The sequence below is a fragment of the Trachemys scripta genome, chromosome 3 (assembly GCF_013100865.1).
Source record: "Trachemys scripta elegans isolate TJP31775 chromosome 3, CAS_Tse_1.0, whole genome shotgun sequence".
Taxonomy (NCBI): domain Eukaryota; kingdom Metazoa; phylum Chordata; order Testudines; family Emydidae; genus Trachemys; species Trachemys scripta.
The window spans coordinates 47,369,537-47,381,710 of record NC_048300.1 but is presented as its reverse complement, the minus strand read 5'-3'; the positions used below and the strand labels follow the sequence as shown (position 1 = coordinate 47,381,710).

At 37.1% G+C, this 12,174-nt stretch overlaps 1 protein-coding gene across 1 annotated transcript in view; it reads right to left on the bottom strand.

The window, feature by feature from the left end:
* The window catches only part of IARS2 (isoleucyl-tRNA synthetase 2, mitochondrial), a 55,103-nt gene that overhangs the window by 31,095 nt on the left and 11,834 nt on the right, over positions 1-12,174 (bottom strand). The window contains exons 8-12 of the mRNA XM_034764617.1: positions 11,987-12,102; positions 10,034-10,203; positions 8,281-8,371; positions 7,911-8,062; positions 7,099-7,259 (exon numbers count right to left, since the gene is read on the bottom strand). Coding sequence (XP_034620508.1) covers positions 7,099-7,259; positions 7,911-8,062; positions 8,281-8,371; positions 10,034-10,203; positions 11,987-12,102 — 690 coding nt within the window. The remainder of the gene's footprint in view (positions 1-7,098; positions 7,260-7,910; positions 8,063-8,280; positions 8,372-10,033; positions 10,204-11,986; positions 12,103-12,174) is intronic.

Sequence of the window (12,174 nt, the reverse complement as noted above, 5' to 3'; positions counted from 1 at the left end):
AGGTAAGAAAAAGAGAGGAAAACTCAGACACATATATGGAATGGCAAATTGTGTTATCTGTAATAAAGAATTTTGTTTACTACTTGTTCCCTGTAGATCTCCAGAAGAAAATGCAACTTTGCAATCAATCTTCCGTGTGCGTGCGTGTGAGAAAGGTGTTAGAAAATGTCCCTACCACAAGGTTTTGCCAACCCCACTTAGCAGTGGTTTTCTCTACTGTTTCCATGAATACTTCTACAGAGACATCATCGGTTGAACTATCCTTTTATCATGCATAATGTTATACAAAAGAAAGCCCAATATGGTTCATTTATGAACATTAGTAAGAGTTTATTTTAGAGTGCAAATTCCCCTGAAGCTGACATGAATGAACTCATAACTTACTCTTCTTCAATATAATAGCATCAGATAATTTGTCAGATTCTCCTGGTTACATTATGCAATTAATTATATGAAATAAAAGTAGTCAAGTATTGACAGGTTTACTAATCATTAACCAGTATTCTCAGGTTTTATGGTAGTCTGAAATCAACTAATTGTAAAGGTTCAGCAATTTGAAATTATTTACATTTCATTCAATTTCTATAACAAAAACTCGGGGAAAATTTAAATATCATACAATAAAGTATTTTTAAAAAGCGGTTGTATATAATATCTAAGATTCCAAGAATGTAGCTTCTGCCCCGTGAAAGATTTTAAAAGCCACTCCTCTGACCTCTCCCCAAGATTCTCATGAATAAGTGTTCTCCCTACTATCTTTGCAGTTATAGTACACATACAGTATGCATATTTTAAAAACTAAGGTGAAATTCTCTCTATACATAAATATATCATAAAGTGCCCGTGAAAAAACCTCTCAAATAATTACTCATCATTCTACAATCTATAAGCTTCCATGAGAGTACAATAATTCATAGAGTAAGCAATAAACCCTATTGTAAAACTTTGCCTTGTAGACATAGACCATATCTAAAAGAACTTGTATTACGTGTCACTTGCTAGATCTCTAACAGTGAAAACCCATGAGGTAATTCATGCTACCATGACACCAGCCAATCATTTTGAACTCTGATATTGCTTGTACTGACTGCTTATTTAAGGTGTTATCGGAAAATAAGCAGCATTAAGATGATTCCCAGCAGAAGAAAAAAAAACAGTTCCTGGTGTTCTCCAGTCCTCTTTCTTTTTGTATAATGGATGAGTGCAAGGTAGATTCTCTCTTTACATAGGTATCAATACTTCGCTGGACAGTACTTCGGGAGGGAAGGGGTAAGTTGCTAATGTTCTGAACTTATTGAAATATGTTTTAAATAAAGTACATTTGATAAAGTTATTTACTTACAATTGTAGATGTATTTATACAAGAAACATGTGACATGATTTTCTATGTACAATTTAAGTGATTACATACCTAACTAATAATAAAATCACAGGAAAAGGGGCGAACACTTCTAGGAAATTTTATTAGTCTAATATAACGATTAATATTAATATTCAGATAATGAATTAGTAAAGCTAAGTAGTAGTTATCTATAAAAGTTTGCATTTGAGGTGAGCTACTATTCTAAATCTTAGCTTTTAATTTCCTGCCTTTCTTTTTAAAAAGTCATTTAGTCTGTAGGATATTATTACTTTTTCAATAAATCTAGGAAAAAAAATTAAAATATTTACTTGAAAACCTAATGTTGGAGAACAGCAATTGCATGAGTCAGATTATTTAATTTGATAAATTGTTTGTGCAGTTTTTAAAATTTTACACACACACACACCTACTGCCCACATTCTCATAATAACTATTTGAAAACTGTAATTATTTAATGTATAACATCTCTCTCCTCTCTCATATAGGAAGTAGGAATTTGCCATTTTACTGAAACTTTTGAACTCGACTTAAATATGCTGAGGAGGTAGAGGTACTTTTTTGTGGGATTTAATATTTATCTGTGTTAGAACACCATTTAGATCACTTTTTAATGCTGGAAGACTACGGTTGTTGCTGCATGCCCAAAATGTCTGCAATGGCACATGTGGATGCCAGTAAGCGAGCAGATTCTTAGAGCGATAAAGGATTGAATGTAATTTATGCAGGATTAGAATCTAGTTCTTGTTTTTAAAATGTAAAGTAACAGCAGAATTGCAAACTTTTTTAAAGCTTACTGTCTTAGGGCATGCAACATACATCCTGCAAAATAAGAATGCTGCTGACTTTAAAATGGCAAGTCCATAGGCATACCCATACTTGCACAGAAAAATACCACTGGTTTATTTTAACAGTTACTATTTTAAGATAAGTATGGGGAATCATTCAAGACTAACCAACAGTGTTATCAGATGTAACAGCAACTCCATGTGGACTACACTGACTTCCAGTGGAGATGCTGTTACTTTTGATATCTACTGACAGAATGTGAAGCAGCCACACACATTTATACAGCATTGGAGGTAAAAATATAAGTGCAATTTTAGATCAAAGCTCTTTGGAATATTTTGTTATAATTTTGAATAATTCATTTATATAAGTCTGAATATTTAAAAGACATTAGAAGCTTCATGTACAATATCATGCTACATACTGTATTGTATGAGAACCAACTACATTAAAATATATAGGACCACTGTACATTTTATTAAGAACTGGTGTACAGGAAAATGACCTATGAATTGACAGACTGTGTCTTCTAAATTTGTCTGTCACTTCTGTAGGCCAATATTCTGCATGCCTTTAACTGCTTTGGAACCAGAAGTCTGCTATGGCTAACATAGAGAAAATGTATCTCCTGCTGTACTGCGAAATATTTAGAAGAACAAACTGTGCAATACTTATTTTAAGTCAATGCTCATTATTTATATTTTCTTTTAAAAGAGCAACAGATGTGGCAGCCAAAGAGAATAAATCTAATTTTCAATCATACAGTGTACAAGTCTTTTCTGTATTTCACTCTTTAATCTCATGTGCTGTATTGACCCTTACCCACCCCCACAAACCATTTTTTGACATTCATGAATAATGGGCTTACACAAAGGTGGAGTTGCTGATCTACTGCAATGTTTTCTCTGTAAAAATGCCCCAACAATGCCACTGTTCATACAACTCCAGCGACATGCCACAGCTCAAAGGTTTACAAAGGCACACCTTTTGGCATATGTTCTTGGCCTTTCAGATAGCTATAACTAAAGGATCATTCCTATCCGTCACTATCTTCAAATATGTTCCCTCTTACCCAGCTAAATATATGTAATCAGTCCTATTTGTGCATATTATGGTGTTTATCTATAATTTCAGAGGAAAATATTGCTTAAGGCACATTTTCATAGCTTGTTAACTGACTGTAAAGTTGGGCTACATAGGAGTTTTTTGTTTTTAACATAATACTAAACTGTCTTTATTTTTCACACAATTCTGGAATACAAAAAGCAAAAATACTTCTTTAAAAGGCTACTTTCCAGATGAACTGTAATGGCTCCTGCAGAGAAGCCATACTTTATTATGTAAATATATATTTGAAGCCTTTTTGCAAATGCTTTTTTAACTAGATGAATGACTTCCACAGGTAAGAGATTATCTTAACCCAATATATAGAGCTTTTACACATTTCTGTCCAAGAGTACCTCGGCGCTATTTGCATGCTGATAATAAATACCATAGACAGAGGAAGTGAACAAAGAGAATTTTGTGCTCACACCACACACATTGACTAGCTTTGAATAGAATCATAGAACTGGAAGAAACCTCAAGAGGTCATCTAGTCCAGTCCCCTGCACTCACGGCAGGACTAAGTATTATCTAGACCATCCCTGAGAGGTGGTTGTCTAACCTGCTCTTAAAAATCTCCAATGACAGAGACTCCACAACCTCCCTGGGCAATTTATTCCAGTGCCTAACTACTGTGACAGTTAGGAAGTTTTTCCTAATGTCCAACCTGGCAAAACCACCCTTGCTGCAATTTAAGCCCATTGCTTCTTGTCCTATCCTCAGAGGTTAAGGAGAACAATTTTTCTCCCTCCTCCTTGTAACAACATTTATGTACTTGAAAACTGTTTTCATGTCCCTTCTCAGTCTTCTCTTCTCCAAACTAAACAAATCCATTTTTTTTTCCAATCTTCCCCGGTAGGTCATGTTTTCTAGACCTTTAATCATTTTTGTTGCTTTTCTCCGGACTCTAATTCATCCACATCTTTCCTGAAATGTGGCGCCCAGAACTGGACACAAAAGTCCAGTTGAGGGGAAGAATTATTCTGTCTCTTACTTACAACACTCCTGCTAATACATCCCAGAATGGCCTTTGCTTTTTTGCAACAGTGTTACACTGTTGACTCATTTAGCTTGTGATCCACTATGTGACCCCCAGATCCCTTTATGCAGTACTCCTTCCTAGCTAATCATTTCCCATTTTGTGTATGTGCAGTTTATTATTCCTTCCTAGGTGGAGTACTTGGCATTTGTCCTTACTGAACTTCAATCTATTTACTGCAGATCATTTCTCCATTTTGTCCAGATCATTTTGAATTTTAATCCTATCCTCCAAAACACTTGCAACCCCTGCCAGCTTAGTATTGTCCACAAACTTTATAAGTATAATCTCTATGCCATTATCTAAATCATTGATAAAGATATTGAACAGACCCAGACCCAGAACTGATCTCTTCGGGGAACCCCACTTGATATGCCTTTCTGGCTTGACTGTGGCCACTGACAACTACTTTCTGGGAATGGTTTTCCAACCAGTTATGCAGCTAGTAGCTCCATCTAGGTTGTATTTCCCTAGTTTGTTAATGAGAAATATCATGCAAGACAGTATCAAAAGCCTTTATAAAGTCAAGATATACCACACATCTAACACTTCCTCCCTATCCACCAGGATTGCATACTAAATGTAAAGTGTATGCCACCCTAGAACCAAATTTGTAGAAATGGCATTATTAGGTTCCATACCAATTGTGTCCGACTGATTTCCATATAAATTTTTTTCAGTCCTGAAAACTTGCCCTGAACTCTGGAAGTCAAGCTGGATTCTTTAGAGTGCTCATCACCAGCATAAGAGACTCGGCAACCAATTTCCACTCCCCCTCACCTATACAATCTTATTATTCTTAAATGGATTTGTACTGGGTCACTGAGGGCATAAGTGTAACTCAATTGTATTCAGGTTGTGTATCTGAAGGCAGGAATTGACTCAGAAAATCAAATATGGAAAGCAATGACTCCACAACGCCCTTTTTACAAAGTCATCTTTTAGGGTAGACTCACACTTTAAAACCTCTTCCCCCCAAAAAAACTAAAGGTAGTACCCTGATCATGAAAATAAAGAGCTCAACAAAAGTTTCAGTTTAAAAATTAAAAGTAGTTTAGCTGTAAGTGTAAGAGACAATCAGAAGAAAAACACTTTAGAAAATGTTAATAAAATTCGTTGGGGGATTTTTGTTGTTGTTTGATTTGTTTTTAAGTATCCGTGTACTAGGCTGAAATGTACTACTTGTTTTAAAACTCAGTTCAGATTTTTTTTTATTGTGAACTCATGAAAAGCAGAGTTTGCAATAGATAATAGGATTGTCATATATAAGACACAAGAGGTAATTGTCCCGCGCTGCTCAGCACTGGTGCGGCCTCAGTTGGAGTTCTACATTCAGTTTTGGGCACTATGCTTTAAGATGTGGAGAAACTGAAGACAGTCCAGAGAAGAGCAACAAAATGATAAAAGATTTAGAGCAACCTGATCTCTAAGGAAAGGTTAAAAAACTGGGCATCTTTCGTCTCGAGAAAAGAAGACTGGGACAGGACCTGGTAACAGTCTCAAATATGTTAATGGCTGTTTTAAAAAGGATGGTGATCAATTGTTCTCCATGGCCAGGAAGGTAGGACAAGAAGTAATGTGCTTAATCTGCAGCAAGGGAGATCTAGATCATATATTAGGAAAAAATTTCTAACTATAAGGATAGCTAAGCACCGCAATAGGTTTCCAAGGAGTCCCTGTCAGTGGAGATTTTTAAGAACAGGTTAGACAACACCTGTCAGGGATAGTCTAGGTTTACTTGGTGCTGCCTTAGCATGAGGTGGGATGGACTAAATGACCCCTCAAGGTCCCTTCTAGCCCTACATTTCTGAGGCTAGGTCTACAGTACAGGGGGCGGAAAAGGGGGCGGGGTCGACCTAAGATACGCAACTTCAGCTACGCGAATAACGTAGCTGAAGTTGTGTATTTTAGGTCAACTTACCTGGCTGTGAGGACGGCAGCAAGTCAACCGCTGCTGCTCTCCCGCCGACTCCGCTTCCGCCTCTCACTGCAGTGGAGTTCCGGAGTCAACGGCAGAGCGATCAGGGATCGATTTTATCGTGTCTACACTAGATATTGTCTACACTAGACGCGATAAATCGATTCCCAATAGATTGCTACCTGCCGATCCGGCGGGTAGCGAAGACATGCCCTGAGTTTATGATAAACAGGTCTCCTTAACTCTAACTGTACTAGGTGGTGCTGGAAACAAAGGTTTACATATGAAAGCCTGTGACCTAACTTTATGGTAACAAATACTTCAAATAGAAAATAGGGGCTCTCTGAAAAGATTAAATGGCCTCCAAGTTAACTCTGAAATAGGCCACGGGTTTCTTATTCTGCACCTGATTTGGCCATCCCACTTTAGTCTTCTCATTTCATAGGCATCTGTCAACTCTTTAATTTCAGAAATTATTGTAACAAATAATTGCATAATTGAGTTCATAATGCTGAGATTATAGTCATTATCTGTTCTAGCTAGAGGATGCAGTTCTTTACGTTTAATACTGATATCTAACATCAGCTCTCGTGAAAAATCTATTAAATCAGAGACAAATGTCAAGGAGGCGGCTCAGCTGACTGCTGGTTAGTGGTATGAGACAGACCTAGACCACTATCTTTAGACCACATTCAGTCAGGAGACTTTGGCCCCTCTTTTTCCATTTACAATAACTAAACAATATAAAATTAACTATGCCAAAAACACATCTTTTTCACAGTCATGAACCAAAATAAACTTGCTTGCACTTCAGTTGTTTATAGAAAATATTAAAACTATATCAGAGCATGACAGGTCTCTTATTTTTTATATGAATAAAATAGATACCTGTTTATCAGAGATTCTCCTGTTGTCTTATGATAGAACACTGGAATCGGAACACCCCAACTCCTCTGTCTTGAGATGCACCAATATGTCCTTCTGTCCAACATTTCTAGCATTCTATTCACTGCTGATGCAGGAATAAATTTCACTTTCTTTAACAATTCCTATGAAATAACCACAACTACAATTACTCAGGGTTGGAGAGAATTCAGAATTTAACAAAAGGATACTATTTATTCTCTCAGGGCACAAAGAGTTACCGGCAGAAATCCTCACATATTGATATAATATGCTCCAAGGTGATAGCTCATAGATATCATCACCACCACCACCCACTTTATTTTCTGCTTGAATCTACCTATCTGAACTACTTACATGACCCCTGCTACCACACAATCTTTAATGTATTTATCCTCACAAGCCCTCTATTATCCCAGTTTTACAGATAGGGAACTGAGGCACAGAGAGGTTAAGTGATTACAAAGGTTATACAGGAAGTCTGGGCTTGAGTGGAGGTATTAAACCCAGTTCTCCCAACCACTGGAACCTTTCTTCTTTGGAGTCTTAAATGGAAAATGGCATAAGCACACAATTAGTCTAAAGTTGGTGGCAAATAAATGAAAATGTAACTGCTGATAATTTCTAAACCAATTGTTAATAAGACTGTGATTGCTATCAGCTGCAAAGCCTTTATAAACACTAAGGGAGGAAAGCATTCTTTTGAAGTGGAATGTACACGTTATGCAAAGACCCCATATGCTAGTAATGTCCTTTACACTCCCCCAAATAGCAAACTATGTAATGAAGTGTAGTACCTGGGCTGTAACCTTGATATTTGCTGTGTTTACAAACCACTGTTTGCTTGCACGAATAATCACTGGTTTCTTAGTCCTCCAATCATATGGGTAGCTATGTACACATTTCTCCTCTTTTAATAAACTCTTTGCTGCTTGAAGCATCTGAATGACTATTGAGAGTGAGAATTAAGAGTTAGAGGCAATAAGAAATCAGATTAACACAACACTATTGCTGCTAACCCCACTTCTTTCCTTTCCCCGAAGTCCAATTCCCATCCTCCTGATAACAGGAACTGCCAATATTTTGTCCACTGTAAGATTTGTTTGGTTTACATGAGCCTTCAAAATATTTGACAGAATATTGACTAATTAAACACAAGATACTAACCAGCTTCATTTCCTTCTTCCAGTACAGCCTTGTTCTGAAGCTCAGGACCTGCAGCTTCTGTAAAAAATCCACCTTCATCCACCAGGCAATCCTAAAATAAGAATATCTTTTAGTAATGTCAAAATATGAAGGGACTATTGTATTCCTATTATTTTACAAGAATCTGAAATTATGAACTAAGATTGCAGTATAATATACCATACATCTGAATCAGGCTGAGAAATAAGGTGTCACTTTTAATATTCAAAGGTAATTATGATGCAACAACCCTGAAATTTGCCAACATGCCACTGAGCCTGAATCCTCAGCACAGGAAGAACTCCACTGAGTTTGTGAGGATACAGCATTCATGTTATTACACCAAGTCAATGAGTACTATTCCACTTAATTCTTAACAGACAAACAGAATAAGTACAAGCAAAACAGAAGTACACTTTGCCTAACAGAAATAATGCCAAGGAAAAAATCTTAAGTTACATCATGTCAGGTTCAGCTTTAAAACACTATATTAATCCTTTCTGCCAGAGCTCCTAAAGCACCCAGATATTGCAAATTGATTACACATATGGGCATCACTTCATCCATCACTGAAACAGCCACTTCTGAGGAGGAGCGTGTCAGCCTTACACAGAGCAGAACACTAGCTCAATAGAGAAGCCAAAAAAACACTTTGTCTACCTTCTCTTGTAGCTTCAAATGGATAATTTCCCACATTGGAAATTTAGCCCCAGTCTTGCAAGAAGTGGGGTGAGACATTTTTGGCAGTAAGCTGCAAAAATCTCACTTTTACATTTAATCCAAATCACTGTCACCTTCCACAGAACAGTACCCCATAACATTATGCAGCAGCATTAGTTCAGCACTGATTAAGAGTGAACAGAACCACCTAATCAAACTATCAACACTACTATAGACAGTATGGTCCAGCAGATAGGGTGCTAGACTGTAAAATACAAGAGCTGAGCTCTATTCCCAGTGCTGCCATGAGTTCGCTGCATGAGCAATGGCAAGTCACTTAGCCACTCTGTCTCAGTTTCCCCTCTGTATAATGTAAAGCACTTTGAGATATATTTAAGCAAATACTCTTGTCACCATCTTCCAGATTTTCCTTAGGCAGCTCTCCTCCAATTACTAACTCCTTTATTCAAGAGCTGATCAAATTACACTCTGATGATCTCACAGCAAGAAGAAAAACAAACCAAGCCAACAGAAATCTAGAATATTACAAGGGAAAATTTACATATTATAGAACTGTAGTTAATTATTTGGCTGGTAACCTACTTTTTCTTTTAAGCAATTCCCATGAAAGAGAATGAATTTATTTCTTTAATAACACTTTTTACATTTACAGAGCATCTTTGCTCCTCCCCAAGAATCTCTCAAAGACCTCAAAGCTCCTTGAGAGATACTAAAATTTGCAACTGATCTCTCTGTATTTATAATTATCTTCTCCAAAACGGAGTATTCCATTTCACTGCTACACTACCAAGTTTAGGCAACAATTGGCTGAAAAGCAGAACCATTTTGACTACTTATATTTTTAGAATTCAAGCCTTTGCTCTTCCAAGGGCAATGCTGTTTACAGCAGGTCTCCAAGTTAATCAGTGACATTGAGATGGTTACATATAGGCATCAAAACAATTTAAAATGTCATGCAAAATGTGTAAGTTATGCGACACTTAACATTTTAGTGGTGTGTGACCAAAAAGATACAAGTTAAAAATGAGGGAAAAAAACAAACAAATAAAAGTACCATGGGCAGCTGGTGATGAGAAGCTACACTGTAATCCTCCATACCATGAGCTGGGGCTGTGTGGACTAAACCTGTTCCTTTTGCCATTGTCACATGATTTGCTGGCAAGAAAGGGGACTCTCTGCCAGGAATTGTGGGATGAGCACAAGAACCATTTTCCAAATCAACACCTGAAGCAAAAAGAAATGGGATATTCAACAATTTATGAGCCCAGCTTGTGTTTTTCAAAATTATAGTCATAGAACAAAAAAATTACAATTCATAAACAAAAATGCAAATATCCATACTCATACAGTTTTTCCTATCCACCCTCCAGAGTACTGGGCTTCCCTGACTCCCCATTTGTGCCACTCCTATACAGACACACCTCATCCATCCAGAAGAATATTGTTTTTTTTCTGAACCGGGCAACGCTACTCCAGAAGTAGTTGAGCTATATAAGGCACCCCTAGCCTACAGGCACTAAGTGCATTCTTATCTGTTGCTGTCCTAGGTCTCAATGTACCAGAACCCAATATTGAACTCTTGTATCCAGGATGGCAGAATAATATACTGTGATCTAGTGGTTTGAAGACCAGGCTGGAGACAATAGACCCGAAATCTTTCCCCACCTTTGCTTCTAACTTCCCATTTGACCATATTTATTTATATATACTGTATCTTTAAGAAGTCCTAAAACAAAGGCTCTCATCTCAAGCACTAGGCAACTAACCATTGTAAAGTACAGGGACATTAAATATGTAACATCTTCCCCAAAACCAGGCAATAAAAATAAACCAGAGATCAAATGCAAACAATACTTCAACACCCTCCCAAATGCAAAACCTTACTGCATCTCTCCCTCCCCACAAGCCTAGATAAACAGATTCAGGACTAAAATGGACAACTTTAGGTCTTAAAGGTAAACAAATTTGGGCTATTTCAGACTGTGGAGGAAGGAGGGGAGAAACAGGTTCCTAAATTGAGACTTTTGTCATCAGTGCTCCATTTTAGCTCTCATTTCAGTTGCTGCGGGTCATTTGTAAACCATAGTGACTTAAGCAGATAAAGCCAGAGAAGACGACATCTGGGGCCACTTTGTTGATAGCTGAGAATGAGTTTATAAAGTCCGGTCAAACCATTCTTCCTGTTGGAGGAATGGATAACTTACATCCCTCAGGAAATGGTCAGGTTCAATTAATCACTGAGAACAGGCCATAAAAAAAAAATTCCTCACTCCCTCAGGAAATGCGTTCCACCAGCTCTAATCAGAGGCAGTAAGGATAGGTCCATCACATGGGTAAAATTTCCAACTGACACCCACAATCCTAACTTAAATTCCAAATCACAAATGTGGACAACTGTGCCACCAGCAATCACCTAAGATTGTTTAATGGTCCTCGTGGTGATCATGAATTCCTGAACTAACTCAGAATAGTCAACTACTTGGATGTTAACAACACAGAACACTATCAGCCTTAGTGCCTCCACAGTGAGGAATTTCAACAGCTCATTTTCCAGTGAAGCGGGCAATCAGTACACCAACACCAGACCCATGTTAACTTTATTTGGGACTCTCATACAAGATAGACACAATACATTTGAACCAATTTTGGGTTAGGAATCCACCTGAATTTCAGGAGAGATGCAAAACAGCACCACCAAGGTAAACTGTATTCGTAGTCCACTCCTCGTGTGCTATGCTCTATATTCTGTACATAATTATCCTCCAACTTCTTATTTCCATTTTACAAACAGGATAACTTCTGTAAAGCACTTTGAAGAGTTACTACCACTACCAAGTTTTGATTATTATTCTTCAGATTATTTTTTAGCTAAAATTACTATAAATACGTGTGCAAAGTGTAGCTAATGAAACACGTAAAGATACTTTACTTTCACATCAACATTTTAACGAACGCCTACAACATACTACCCTACAAATTAACATTCAGAGTATATTTAAACGCTTACCTTTACATGTTGAAATTACTTCAAATTGTGTGTCCAAGATGGCAGCTGTAGACTCAACTCTATTTGCTGCCAGAATGTAACATTCACCAGTATTTGCACATTTTACAATGGAATAGCTACAAGACAAATATATTAAATGAGAAAAAAATCAATATTAGCAAACATGTTTTAGTACTAAACTTTACTTT